The sequence below is a fragment of the Rhinolophus ferrumequinum genome, chromosome 11 (genome assembly GCF_004115265.2).
Source record: "Rhinolophus ferrumequinum isolate MPI-CBG mRhiFer1 chromosome 11, mRhiFer1_v1.p, whole genome shotgun sequence".
In the NCBI taxonomy this organism is placed as follows: Eukaryota; Metazoa; Chordata; class Mammalia; order Chiroptera; family Rhinolophidae; genus Rhinolophus; species Rhinolophus ferrumequinum.
The window spans coordinates 57423116-57437646 of NC_046294.1; the positions used below are offsets into that span (position 1 = coordinate 57423116).

At 35.5% G+C, this 14531-nt stretch overlaps 1 protein-coding gene across 21 annotated transcripts in view; it reads right to left on the minus strand.

Moving 5' to 3' along the window:
- Window positions 1–14531, minus strand: part of DLG2 (discs large MAGUK scaffold protein 2) — a 1874701-nt gene that overhangs the window by 703618 nt on the left and 1156552 nt on the right. The window contains exon 1 of one of the 21 annotated variants that reach the window (XM_033121674.1): window positions 6217–6568. The exons of 18 other annotated variants lie outside the window; for them this stretch is intronic. In XM_033121674.1, the coding sequence (XP_032977565.1) occupies window positions 6217–6321 (105 nt within the window). In that variant the 5' untranslated portion in view covers window positions 6322–6568. Of the gene's footprint in view, window positions 1–6216; window positions 6569–14531 lie in introns of those variants that run through there. 2 more of the 21 variants (XM_033121678.1, XM_033121680.1) reach the window with 2 other exon arrangements.

The window sequence follows — 14531 nt, forward strand, 5'->3', positions numbered from 1 at the left end:
AGATTAAGTGTCATCGTTATTCCTTTACTAATAGAAATTCCATTAATAGCCCTTTTCATTCTTCAGAAGGAAATTGACTAAAAACTGGGGTATTACTAGACAGAAACGCAAGGCGAAGCCAAGAGGAATGAAATAGAGAAACGAATCCCACATGATTGAAAATGATGAGTCCAGTAATATTTAGCATCCAGAAAGGACAAAACACACTTGGAACACCATGAACTGGAACTGAATCTCATCACTGAACAAATTCTATTTAGAGCTGACCTCAGCTTACAACGGTGTGAACTTGACATCCGGGGACAGGAGGCAGGGTCTGTGGAAGTGACACAGGCACCGAGGAGACAGGTTTCAAGGATGTATTTGAGCAAGAGGGATTATTTCTTCATTTATGTCATTTCTGCCCAAGTTCTCGTCACAGTTTAAGTATTTATCAACCCATACAGATTTCTTTAGGAAACATGATATTTAAGGCCCTGTACTTGGAACTGCAGCAAGTAGGAAGAGGAAGCACATGGTTTTGCTAGGACCACACAATGTCATATGCAAATAAGAGAAATCCCCCACAAGCTTATAAGACAAAGCAAAAATTAGTAAAAGAGATATAGGGGCAAAGTAACATGGAGGGTGGGGAGGCAGGTAGAATGAGGGCCAGAAGGCCTGGGTTCTCTCCTGTTCTTACTTCCTATATGACTTTAAACAAAGTACCTGACCCCTCTTTTTTATCTTCAGGGAGTGTTAATCAGGGTTGAAATAATGAGGGAGAAGGCATATCATCTGGTTATGAAACGTGACAGAAGTCTTGAGGAAGAGAGTATGAGTTTAGTCTTGAAGCATGGAACTTCACCTTGAAGCCCCATGTGCTCAACTGATTTGCTCACCTTCTCTTCAGCTCTCGTTCTGCCTTTTCTTGTAGAGCTGGATCCTGTCCTTGGATTACTAGCCACAAACCAGCCTGTGTCTTTGTTATACGTTCTTTGGTTGCAGAGAATAGTAAGACACTTGCATTAGTCTAAGCAAATTTGGACCTTATCAGGTTAAAAGGGCAGGAAGCATAGCAGGTTAACCACCTGATGAACAGGAGGTAAGAACCTGGAATTCTGAGGGATGCAGGAAGCCATAATCCAGCCTGTCTCCACCTCTCAGTATTTCTCTCAGGCTCATCTTTCTCTATATCATTCCTGAGGACCATGTATTCTCTCATCTCCTTTTCTCTTTCCACATTTGTTTCATTCACGTATATTTGTTTACAAGCTTTCTCTGCTTCTCTATGCCTATGTCATCGGTTCCAGTCACAGGCAGTTAACCTGTGGGCCAGACCATACGTAGAGAGAGTAATGAAGCCTGGTGTCTGAAAGTTATGTCTTTCTCTTCTAAGGCTCTTTCTTTTCTAAGGCTCCAGTGCCTTAGTCTGGGCCTGAATTATTCAAGGCTTTTTCTCTGGTTGACCTGCAGGATTCCTGACTTTAAATAAATGACCCAACTCTCATCCTTGTTCCTGAACTTCCTCCTTAAGGCTCAAAGAGGAAGATCAGGACTTGGGGAAAGTAGATTACTAGCCTTCATTCCATACTGTTCTTTCAAGCCTCCATGCCTTTGCACATACTTTTCCATCCTCTCTCACCTCCTTCACCTATAAAACTCTATTTTAAAACAATCTCAAGATTTCTTCCCTTTTCAGTCTTTCTTGATCATCCTTCCCCTCCATTGCAAATAGATGGACCACTTCCACCTTGCTGCATTTACTGTGGTTTGTACATCCCTTGATGACTGTTCCTATCACACGCTGTTACAGTTGTTTTGCTTTCAGTGGTTTTCTCTTTGTTCTACTGATCACATTATGAGAATAGGCTCTGGAGTCAGATAACTAGTTTCAAGGCCGGGCCTTTCCCATTATTACCTATGTGATCATGGGAAACTTACTTAACCTCTATAAACTTTGTTAAAATGGAGATGATAACACTTACATCAGAGAGTCGTTGAGAGAATTGAGTAAACTATTATGTAAAGAATAACACATAATATAAAACAGGTGTTCAATAAATGCTGTCACTTTTACACTACAAGTGGAAACCAGGATGTGTCAGACAGGATGTACTAATTGTTTGCTAAAGAATTAATGTGTGTTTTATGACTACAAAATATTTGGGAAAGAATATTTGTTTTGTTTTCTTTGTAGTGGCTTTGAAAAATATCTTCAGTTGCTATATTATTCTGATAATAGATGTGTATCTGTGTATGCATATGTACAATACTGAATTGCAATTTTAAGAAATGCTATGAATTCTCATAGGACAGCATTCACGTGTGCAATAGAAATATATATGTAATTGTTTATTTAATGTTTGTCTCCTTTACTAGAAGGCAAATGCCCTCAGGACAGGGTTTGAGCTCATTCTAGTTATTGCTATATGCCCAGGCATATTACAATTTATGATACATAAAAGGTATTTAATAAATATTGGTTGAATGAGCACATGGAAAAATGGACCACATTTACACAATTACTAAGTGTCTTTACAGTTCCCTCATCTTGGAATGTCCTCTTCCTCCATCATCACAGCATTTCAAAATTCTATTTAACCTTCAAAACCAAGCTGAGATACCCTTCCATGAAACTTGCCCCAAGTCTTAATTCTTATGGTAATTCATAGGTACTAAGGGTATTCAACATTTTATACCTGGTGTTAGAATAATTTATGTGTCCATTTGAAAATTCCTTGTGGGCAGAATTCCATGTAGGTTTCATAAGGGATTCTCCTGATTTATTCATTGTAGCATCTCTCCCAGTGGAGCTTGGCAAGCTCCATGACATTTACATCAGACCACACCCAGCATCAGGAAAATCAACTTTCCATATCGCAGCAAGAGACTGTGGGGCACCATTTGGGCAAGGAATAACGCAGTCTATCTTTCAAAATGATGGTGTCTCAAAGAAGTTGAAGTGTACCTTCAGGTCCTTATCCTGTGCGTAGGACCGTGCCTGGAACATAGCAGGGGCTCAATAAAATGTGAGTAATGTGAATGAACTAATAAGTGAATGGAAACACAGTCTGGTCTCTATAAAAAGAAGTACTAATTATGGGACTGTTTTTACAAGTATATCCACTCACTTGCAAATATAATAAAACACTAAAACATTTGATTGGCCTAGTACCCAAAAATATTGTCTAGAAGAATGTTCTTATAGCTTCAATAATAGGACCAATTTACAGGGCTTCATGAGAGATTTTTATTATTCTTCCGTTCAATAAATATTTAAGAGCTTGTGTTGGTTGGCACTGATGCTAAGGATATGGAAAATTCTGTGCTGCTGTTTTATGCTCAGGGTTCTTTATTCAAGTAGATGAACTTGCTTTATATTCCAGATTTGATCTCCACCTCATCATTATAGGGCATAATATGTTGTGTGAAATCAAATACTGACACTTTGAAGGACTTCATAGTTCGGCTTCCTTCTTACTGCAGACCATTTTGGGCAGTACACTAGGTAGGAGCTGCTTTAAGTTTCCTCTCATCAAGGTGAATTTTAGTCTGTATGGGGAGGTTGTATTATAACTGAGATTTCACGTCAAGTATATTAGTAGTCCACAGAACTGCACTGACTACGAAACCATTTGTGATCTATAGCTTATTGTGTTTGCGAGAGATGGTTCAGACCATTTTGGGGACTCTGCATTTTAATGATGTATCAGGAATCCTCACTCACAAGAGATGCATAGACAGCATTTACATCCTTGTGCTGTTTTCAGGTAGTTTTCCTAAGACCAGCTACATCAATGTGTGTCTATACTTTCTACACATAATTAATTTTCAAATATTTTAAAAGAGAACTAGGTTTATTTTAAAGGAGGCGATTGAGTCTATATAACTTGTCATTTCCTTAATATGCTAAATACAACATGGTAAGGGATTTACTTTTAGGATTTATTTGGATATCCTGAATAATGAAGGGTATCATTAGGCAAAAAATGTCATATAACCATGTATGTATGTATATATGTGTGTGTATGAAATACACACACACACACACACACACACACACACACACACACACACACATATATATCAATCACTGGGTTAAAAAAGTGCATAATGTATAGAATAAATGGGGTCTGTTTTCTGAGATCTAAATGATACATGCTGACAAATGAAGGAATTGAGGCTCTATTGAAACAGAATTATTCTCAACTGATAGTGATATTTTAACAATGACTATGTTTTCTAAAGTCAATCTTTATAAAGTTAAGATGCTATAATGACATATTTAATGCAAGGCTTGGAAGAAATTTGAGAGACTAGCAAATTTCTAATATCTTCTGAAACAAACTTTAGAGCAGTCAAAATGAAGCAAGCATGAATAAAACTTGAATATGGCTTTGGGTCTGCATCCAGTAGGGGAAATTGGGAATAGACACTCAGACGGAAGCCAGAGTAGCCCATTGACTCTGGCAATGGAATCCCAGGCTGTTTCCTTCGCATGAGGGTCTAATCCCTGCCTTAACACGTTCTTCCTCCTCCCATCACCCCACTGCAATCAATGCTTCAGTAGAGGTTTCTTGTTTTCTCCAGATGGAACTGAACATAAATCATTTTAGGAGGTCTGTATAGACAAAGCTAGTGATGAGCTAGTAATGCTATTTAATAACTGGAAGTGCTGGAATTGGAGACTCCCATCAGTTGACTTCATTCATTCCTCACATGCGCCCCCAGCATTCTGTGTGGGTCCAGGCACCGTGCTAGGCTCTGGGAATAGATGCATTGTATATTCAATGAGTACACAACAGGAAAATAAGAAACAAATAAATAAATGTAAGTTTCTTTTTCTAACTTATTTTCCTTTTCTCCTTCACTCCAAGAAGTTACCATGTAATTAGAGAGACAGAGAAGAAAATATTAACAATAAATTTGTTAGGTGATACATCAAAAGTGCACATAAGGAACCAAGCAGGGAAAAGAGAACTCTGCCAGGCCAGAGAAAGCTCTATGAAGAAGGAGATACTTCAGCTTCACAAGAAGTATCATACTCTCCTTGATAAAGGAAGGAGTCGATAAATATAGGAGAAACAATCTATACATCAGCTTCCCATTAAAGTAGAATCATTATAACTTAATCTGATTCAGAGAGCTTCTCACCATTAGGTTTTGAACTCCTTGCAAAAATTATGTTTTACGTCTTTAACAATCAAGATCAATATACAGAGAGCCAATTAGAGAATAGTATTCAGTGAGAAGAACTTTAAATGTAACATAGTCTTTGAAACATTTAGGTGATTCCAAGTTATAGACAAAAATATAATGGCATCTGAGTCACTTGAAAATAACATGAACTACAAAGATTTATTCCAATTATTGACAGGAACCTATCGTTTGAGTTTCCATGTCAGAAGCGCTGTTTTTCTTCGAGGATTCCAAATAATTTTTAGCAAAGATCAATTTCTAATAGTGTTCTTTTATCCCTAACAGATTATTTCAATCTTTCAAAATACATCTAATTAAAAAATCAGATATTTTAATACTCTTCTTCCTAGTCCCATTTACCTCATCTCATCCTATCAAATGTAGCCAGTCTGATTCCTCTAGTGAAATAATTATAAGCACAAACATTTTTTTCTGCAACATAAGATATATTGACACTGACTCATTAATTCATTTTATATATCTATGAACTTCTTCAGCCATTTTTACAAATCTCTAAGTAGTGCCTGAGCACTTTTTAGTAAAAAACAATCACAGTTTTCAAGAGAGGTTTTATGCTGGACTGTACTTGGATAATCAAGGAACCAAAATGTAAGGATTAACTTTTGGCTTCTTGATCTAAGTATCAAACTCACTGCAAAATAGTCAAGTCATTCTAAATATTTTTTGGGGAACCAACCAGGCAATATACACTGCAAGCTGTTTCAAATTTTAACAGAGGGAATATCAATCTTGTGCCCTTTTTTAAATACACATTCCTGCCAGAAACTGCTAACTTCAGTGAGATGAATTTTCTTAAATCACTCTTTACTCTTTTTCACTGATCCATGTTAGACCATATTAAGAATTCACATTTTATACAGAACAAAAACAGACATATATTTATCCCAAACAAGAACTGCAGAGAAGATACCACACATCTTTAAATGCATAGGCTACGTGTCATTTATCTATAGCTATAAAGAGAAAAAGAAGAAAAAGAAATCCCTAAGAAAATAAAAAGAAATTTTTCCTTACCGGAATGAACGCATGTTGCATAGCTTGTTCACATTGTTTTAAGGAAGCAATAGTATCCCACAAAAGCTGATAATTTTCAGCCTGAGAAGCACTTGGCCGTTGCATGGTGAAAGCTAGTAACACTCAAACTGAGCTCAAAGAACCCAGTTGAAGAAGGAAAAAAACCCTGCAGATCTGTTACATAAACTTCTTAATTAGATCTGCTACACAAACTGCTATCTTAAGACTTTAAAAAAAAAAAGTTAATCAGAACATTTCTTTTGGGGGATAACTGGGCATGACTTGAACAGAGACAGATGTTTTCATTGGGAAGGATTTTTGTTCCCACACTTGTGAAAAGCAATCCCATCAGTGTTCCCCTGTCTTTACATGGGTCTGGCGAACTGCGCATACCATAAGTGTGTGGGGGAAGAGAAGTAGGAGGGAGAGAGATGTGAAAAAATATTTCCACCAGAAGATTTGGGTGGCAGGCCACGGAAGTAGAATTTGAATAGCTTGTGCAAAGTAGGAAAATTGAAGAGAGTGGGTTACATGCACACATATATGTACGTATGCAGGTATCCACGCTTGTCTGCTGTGTGAGAAACACAATTCTATACATGCATTCTCACAGTGTCATGAATATGTCCAATTCTCCTCTCAGTTTACTAGAGACCTAGATGTGATATAATTTTCATGTACAGAGTATTATTGTCTTCACTAACTACAGAGTTGTTTATCTGGGAGGATCTCTAAAGACTGGCCAGAAGGTTCTTGAGTATAAAATGCAGTTAATTTGTTTTATCTTAAAATTTAATAATAATTAGAAGACCTTTCTGTTGTCTTATGTATTGGATAAGAGTCACCCTTATATCTTCTTCTAGGTAGAATGTACATAAATAATACCAGCAGAATTGAGCCTTTAAATATTCTTGGGACTTGAGCATGAGGAGCACAAAATCGGAATGTGGTAACTCCAAAACAATTGCTTACACACTTTAACAACACCCCCCAAACCATGCCACACCAAGTATAAGCACTAAATAAAATCTGAACAACAGAATACAGTAACATATTCTGAGTGTTCCCTCACCTAAGTCAGGAGCCCACAACGTAAGGTCAGGCTCCACTAGCCCCCTACAGTCTCTGTGGGATTGGTGAGGTAGGGGGTAACACAGCTTGTAAGGTGGTGAGCCCTTAGAAGTTCCAAGGGAATCTATACTCCCAGGGCTAGTTACAAAGCCCAAAATGGGGATCTTCATTCAAGCATTTCTAGAGATAAGGGGTAAACTGAGGACAATACACAGTATAACGAATATACTGTGCTTTTAATTGACCTAGAAAATCCAAGGAGTATAAAACAAGGTACAGACTGTAGAAAGATTTTGATAACATAAAGGAAGGATTTTTGCTGTAATATTTTTAGAAGAGCTGTATGATTTGGGTTACCTAGTTTTAGTACATTTGTACCCTGGTGATGGTGGATTTGTTCCTGCTAATGACCTTGTGGTGTGGAAATCTCACAGGCTGCTACCAGCAAAGTTTTCCTCTCATCTCAGATACGTTTCAATTTTGAATTAAAGGAGTTGCAAGTAGAATTGATCTTTTAAAATTTCTACCTGGGCTTATGTGTAAGGAGCTTGTTTTTCCTTAATATTTCATGAGTACACACCAGAAGGCTATTGCCATTAGAGCGTCTGTTTTTCAATCTCAATTCAACAAAACTTTTCTTTTTCTCATTCATGGTGTTCTTCTGTTCAGCTCACACCCACAGTTCCTCCTCTGCCTTCATTTCTGCCCTTATACTCTCCCATCTGCCCCAGCCACATGCTTCTTTCTCATGATCTGTCGACCAGGCAGCCCACAACTTCCAGAAAATATTCCTTCACTAGTAAATGTTCTTTATTTCTCAGCAAATGACAGGAAAATAAAAAGTTATTTCCTAAGTTATCCTCCAAAATTCCAGGCAATCCTTATTGAATTTCATAAGCAAATGCTCATTATTTTTCTAGACTCCAACCTCTGGGTCTTCTGTCATGTCTTGCACTTCTTTTATCGCTTGTTCATCAGGTCCCATCAGTCTTTCACTTAAGCAGCATCTCCTAAAATATTCTCATTTCCTTATTCTTTGGAAAAAGTGTAGAGAATCCATAGTCTCTGCATGTAGAAAGTCTACATAAAAATGCCCTTGGAATCATGCATGCATTCATTTATTCATTGGTCCAACAAACCTATCCAGCATCTCCCATGTGCTATACTTTTTTATTGTACTATGGGCAAATGGCTATTATCAGATATTGATTCTGTTTTTAAGGAGTTTAAAGTATAATTGAAGGGATGATGCATGGGCATGAATAATAAAAATACAAGTTAAAAAAGGGTAAGTATCACAAAAGAGGTAATATAAACTATTCATAAAACAATGAAAATGAAAAAAAAGCATATACCCATTGGGAAAATTAGGGCTACCTCCTGGAAGATTTAGTACTTGGCTAGAGCTTGAAGTTAGGGTAAAATTTGGACATTCAGACATAGGTAGGGGGCATTCTTGAAGAAGGAAAGGTAGAGCAAAGACACAGAGTGGAAAAGTAGAAGTTAGGTTGGTTTAGAAGGAAGATGGCACCAAAAATCTTAATACTCAGATTTATACTGGAGCCAAAGCTATTTTTGAATAAAACACTCAATAACTTGGTAGTTCCAATGCTAACCAATTTTAGCTTTAACCAACTGTTAGAGCTCTGATGTGCATAAATACAGCAAAACTTCTTAAACCTCATGTGGTGGTAAATTCCATATATTTATTCCCACTTTTCAAAATAAGTACATTTGATATACTTTTTGAGGCTTTACATGGCTCAATCATTTAGGTCATATTATTAGTTAATTACTTACTTAGTTCTTAAGTACGTATAACATGTTTTGCACTCATATCTAATCACTTTTATAAGTTCTAAAATCTATTACCTTAACATTCAAGTTGGGTCTACCATGAAGTTTCTCTGATCAAATATTTGACTTAGTTCATGTTGACTCAGTTTAACAAACATTTATTGAGCACTACTATGCACTAAGCACTGTGTTAGAAACAGAGACTACAAAGATAAATATAATTTCAGTCATCTGTTTCTTTCCAGCATCTATTCAATGTGCATTTTTCCCTGCCCACAAAGGACAGTGCACATATTTTCTTCCTGTTAATACAATGCCTGATATATAATGGCTCCCATTTTTCTGTTAAACACTCAGTCACTAGGCCATATGTCTGTCATATCTAAACATATTGCCATGCTCTATATTAGATTACAGTCCTCAGAATAAATGTTTTCTGCTGGTGATTGGTTTAAATATAGCTTCCTGGCGATTGTACTTCCAGTAAAAATGGAGTAATAGGACTTGGATTTACACTCCTATCGGAAACAAACAAAAAACTGAACAAAACATATGAAATGATGAATTTCAATAATGGACAGCAGACAACTAAGAACAGTGAACTCTGAGAGACAGGAAACAAACAAGGTAAGGCCCTGTGACTGCTCCATTTACAATCGTAAATGTCCAGGCCACATGGCAAGGAGGGAGGATCCAGTTGACCCAGCAGACTTGTTGAACTGAGGATATAGAGTTAGTTTTCCAGAGAGATTAAAGCAAAAAGGAAAAATAAGATATTCATAATTACAATTTACATAAAATAGAGAAAGTCAATGAAACTAACAGTTCTTTGAGATTATCAATAAAATTGATAACTCTCTAGCAAGACTAATGACAAAAAAAGAGAAAATAAATTATCAAACTTAGGAATGAGGAAGGTAACATTCCCACAGATCCTATAGCCATGAAAGGGCTAATAAGAAAATCTTATAAACAATTTTATGCCAATAAATTTGACAACTTAGATGAAATGGATGGATTCCTTAAGAGATAAAAGCTACTAAAGCTTACTTAAGGAAAATAAGTAACCTAAATAGTCATATCATATATCTAATAAAGATATTGACTTTGTAATTAAAAACCTACCACCAATAAACTCCGGGCCTGGATGGCTTCACTGATGAATTGTACCAAACATTTAAGGAAGAAAGAGTAATATTTCTACACAAACTCTTCCAGAGAACTTAAGAGGGAAGTATACTTTCCAACTCATTTTTTGAGGTCAGCATTACCCTGGTACCAAACCAGGTGAAGATATAAGAAAAACAAATACCCATATGTCCTAATGAATATATATTCAAAAATTCTAAACAAAATTTTAGCAAATTGAATTTAACAGTATGTAAAAAGGACAATGTACACAACCAAGTAAATTTAACATTTGAAAATGATCCAATATAATTCATCGTATTAAAATTTTTTAAAGAAAAAAATATAACCAGCCTATGTTATGATCATCTCAACAGGCAGAGAAACAATACTTTATAATACTTTATATTTCTGGTTAGAAAACAAAAGACATTCTCAGGACAAGAAAAAGATGTTCCTTTTCACTATTTCTATTCAGCATTGTCTGGGATATACAAGAAAGTGCAGTCAAAAAAAATATTGTAAAAGAAGAAACAACAGTATTTTTCTTTACATTTGATATAATTGTCTAATGTAGAAAATCTCATGGAATCTAAAGCAAACTTTAGTATTTGTAAATGAGTTTAGCAAGGTTGCAGTGTACAACCTCAATATACAAAGATCAATTGCATTTCTCTATACTAGCAAAAATAAGTAGAAATTGAAATAAAAATTTAAAAAATTTACAATAATATAAAAATATAAAACTTAGGAATAAACTTTATAAAACATGTGTAAGTCATGTACATTGAAAACTACAAACATTTCCAGAGAGAAATTAAAGACATATAAATGGAGAGATATACTATGTTCCTAGGTAAAAAGACTCCATATTGTTAAGATGTCATGCTCTGAAAATTGATTTATAGATTTGATGCAGTGCAATCCCAGTCAAAACCTAGCAAGGTAATTTGTTTCCTTGTGTTTTTTTTTTTTTCTGGAGCAACTGACAAGCTGATTCTAAAATCATCTAGAAATTCAAAGAATATAGAATAGCAAAAACAACCTTGAAAAAAATAAAATTGGAGGAAAAATACTGTTTTTGAGACAATATAAAGCTAAGGTCATCAAAATAGTATGATTCTGGTATAAACATAGATGGATAGATCAATGGAACAAAATAGAGACTCCAGGAATGACTTACACTGACAGACAGCAGATGTTTAACATCGGTACAAAGGCAATTCATTGGAGAAAAGAAGTAATTTTTTAACAAATGATTTTGAAACAATTAGATATCTATATGCAAAATAACACATTTTGATGTACATCTCTCACTACATATTAACTCAACATAGATTATAGACCTACATGTAAAATCTAAATAAAACTTCTAAAAGAAAACATAGGAGAAAATTTTTATGACCTTAGATTAGCTACGACGACAAAAGCACAATCATAAAGGAACAAATTGTACATGACAGAACAAAAGAACAATTGGGCGATAAACTAGACACTACGAAACGTAAAAAAAAAAATGTTTTTGAAAAACACTGCTAAGAGAATGAAGATTCAAGCCACAGAATGGAGAAAACCTTTCAAATCATGTTTCTAATGAGGATTTGTTTCTAAAATATATTAAAAAAACTCTCAAAACTCAGTAATAAGGAAACATTCCAATTAGAAATGAGCAAAACATTTTAACAGACACTTCATCAATGAAAACATATAGGTATTAAATAAGCATATGAAAAGATGGCCAACATGATGATTTGTTAGAGAAATAAAAACTAAAATCATGAGATACCACTACACATCTATTAGAATGGCTAATAGTAAAAAAGACCGACCAAGTGTTAAGGAAGATGGGGAAAATGGGAACTCTCATACACTGCTGGTGGGAATATATATGGTACAACCTCTTTGAAAAAGAGTTCAGTGGTTTCTTAGAAAGTTAAACATACACCTACGGTTTGATTTGACCATTATACTCCTAGATGTTTACCCAAGAGAAATGAAAGCAAATGTTCAGTCAGTGACTTGTACACAAATGTGTACAGCAGCTTTATTTGTAATAATGAAAACTGTCACATCATCAACAGGTAAGCAGATAAGTAATTTGTGATAGATCTATACAATGGAGTACTATTCAACAATAAAAAGGAATGAACTATTGATATACACAACACATGGACGAATCTCAAAATAATCATGCTGAATGAAAGCAAACAGAAAGAGTACATACTGTGAGATCCCATTTATAGAAAATTCTAGAAAATGTAAACTGATCTATAAGGGACAGAAAGGAGAACTTAGGACAAGGGAAGTAAGGAGTGTGGGGAGGGAGTTGGAAGGAAGGATTACAAAGGGGCATGAAGAAAGTTTTGAGGGCAATGGATATATTCAGTATCTTGAATGGCTGGTCAAAATCATATGTCAAAACATATCACATTGTGCAGTTCATCAAATACCAGTTATGTACAGTTCATCGAATATCAATTATACCTCATTGTGTGCAGTTTGTCAAATATCAATTATACCTCATTGAAACTATATATAACACTTCATTAAAAAGTTCTTAGAAAAACCATCAGAAAATCGCACTCTCTTAAGTTTTATCCAAAGTGACAAGCTCTGTCTTCATTTAATGTTATGATCTTGTATTTTGTTCCATCTCCCACAGGTGGGGAGAGGATTAGAAAGTATTGATTTTCTAGCAGGAAGGGAAGCAAAGGATATGGACAAATTTAACCAGAAGAAAGCGCTGGGATTTTATATGCAGGGGCCTTATTCTGAGTTATGATTCTTGCCCCAATTAGCTGTAAGATCTTGATTCAATCATTTGCTTTGACAAGCTTCAATTACTTATCTATAAGGAAGAGGTTAGACTCAACCATCTCTTGTGTCTTTCAGAGCTATAATTCAGTGATCTATAAATGTATTTTAATTCTCAATAAGCCCGTTTTCCTCCCAAAGTGAACAATTACAGGCATAGCCTTAAATTTAGCAAAAATATCCCATGTAATTTTGAATTATGTATTATGTCATGCATGATCTCTAATAAGATCATAAACTCTCTTGTTGGTATGGTCCTCCATCTTAAAAATTTCTGGCTTCCCATCACATTTAAAGTTCAGAGTCTACATCATTGTAACAGTGGCATTATAATTGGTATTAAAATTATAAGGATAGGAATATCCTTATAATCCTTTTACTCCTTAAAAAAACTACTTTCCAATGCAACACCCCTCTCACCCTCTGAAAGTATTATTCCCAATTTACAGATAGAGAAGTAGGTCCACAGAGGTTAATGTAACCTGCTTGACCTCTTATTAGCCATCTGACCTTGGAGAAGTTTCTCTTTCCTTCAGTTTCTTGTCTGTAAAATGGAGATTATAGCACTGCTTATCTCATAGAATTGTTGAGGACGAAATGAGTTAATATTTGTAAAACTTTAGAGCAGAGCCTGGCACATAGAGCTCTTATTAGTGTTTATGAAATCATTCTATTCCATTTTAATTTATTAATATGCTTAATAAGTAAAAATTAAATATTAAAGTAAGCAATAAATAAGATCTAAGATAAATTCATATCTTTTGGCTCTTGGTCCAACACACATTTGGCCGGTGATCAGTAAATATTTCGGTAATTGCAGGTTCACCTTTCCTGACCACCACCACGTCCTAATCTAATGTTCTTTCTCCCTGAACCCTATTTGCTGTCTTCAGAGTTCCCAGCTTAACTTGAACTATATTGATTTATTTGCTTTTTATTTCTAGTCTCCCTCACTTTAGGAAGAGAAGCAAATGTGCTGTCAGCACCAGCACAGTGCCTGGAATTCCACCGACTTTCAGTGTTTGCTTGATATTGTTGTTACTAATGGCACCTAATATAGATAAAGGCACACTTAAAGGCATAAAGGCATAGAACTTCAAAAGCATGTGTTAGTACATTTACCATGTTTCTTCTACATTTTCAAAGATCTATGGTGAACTTGGGTATGGTTCTAATCAAAAACTCACATGTGACCCATTTTCTCCTATGTAAGAGAGAACGGCACTTCTTTTTGGATGGAGCAAGACTCACAGGACTGTACCAGAGTAAAAGGGTAAATGTACTTTCACTGTATGCACTAGTGTTCCAGGTGTCATGAAACAACCAGTGGTGTATCAAAATCCATGCAATAGAGAATTGTGCTAGACAGTGAATCAGTCAGTCAGACTTCACATGTGATTAAGGGATGCGAGTCACAGCAGAGTCTTATTCCATGCTCTCTGCAGTCTTTTTAGGTCCCATATTACTAGGGAGAGAATGTAAGTGATCCCAAAGAAGCTGACTGA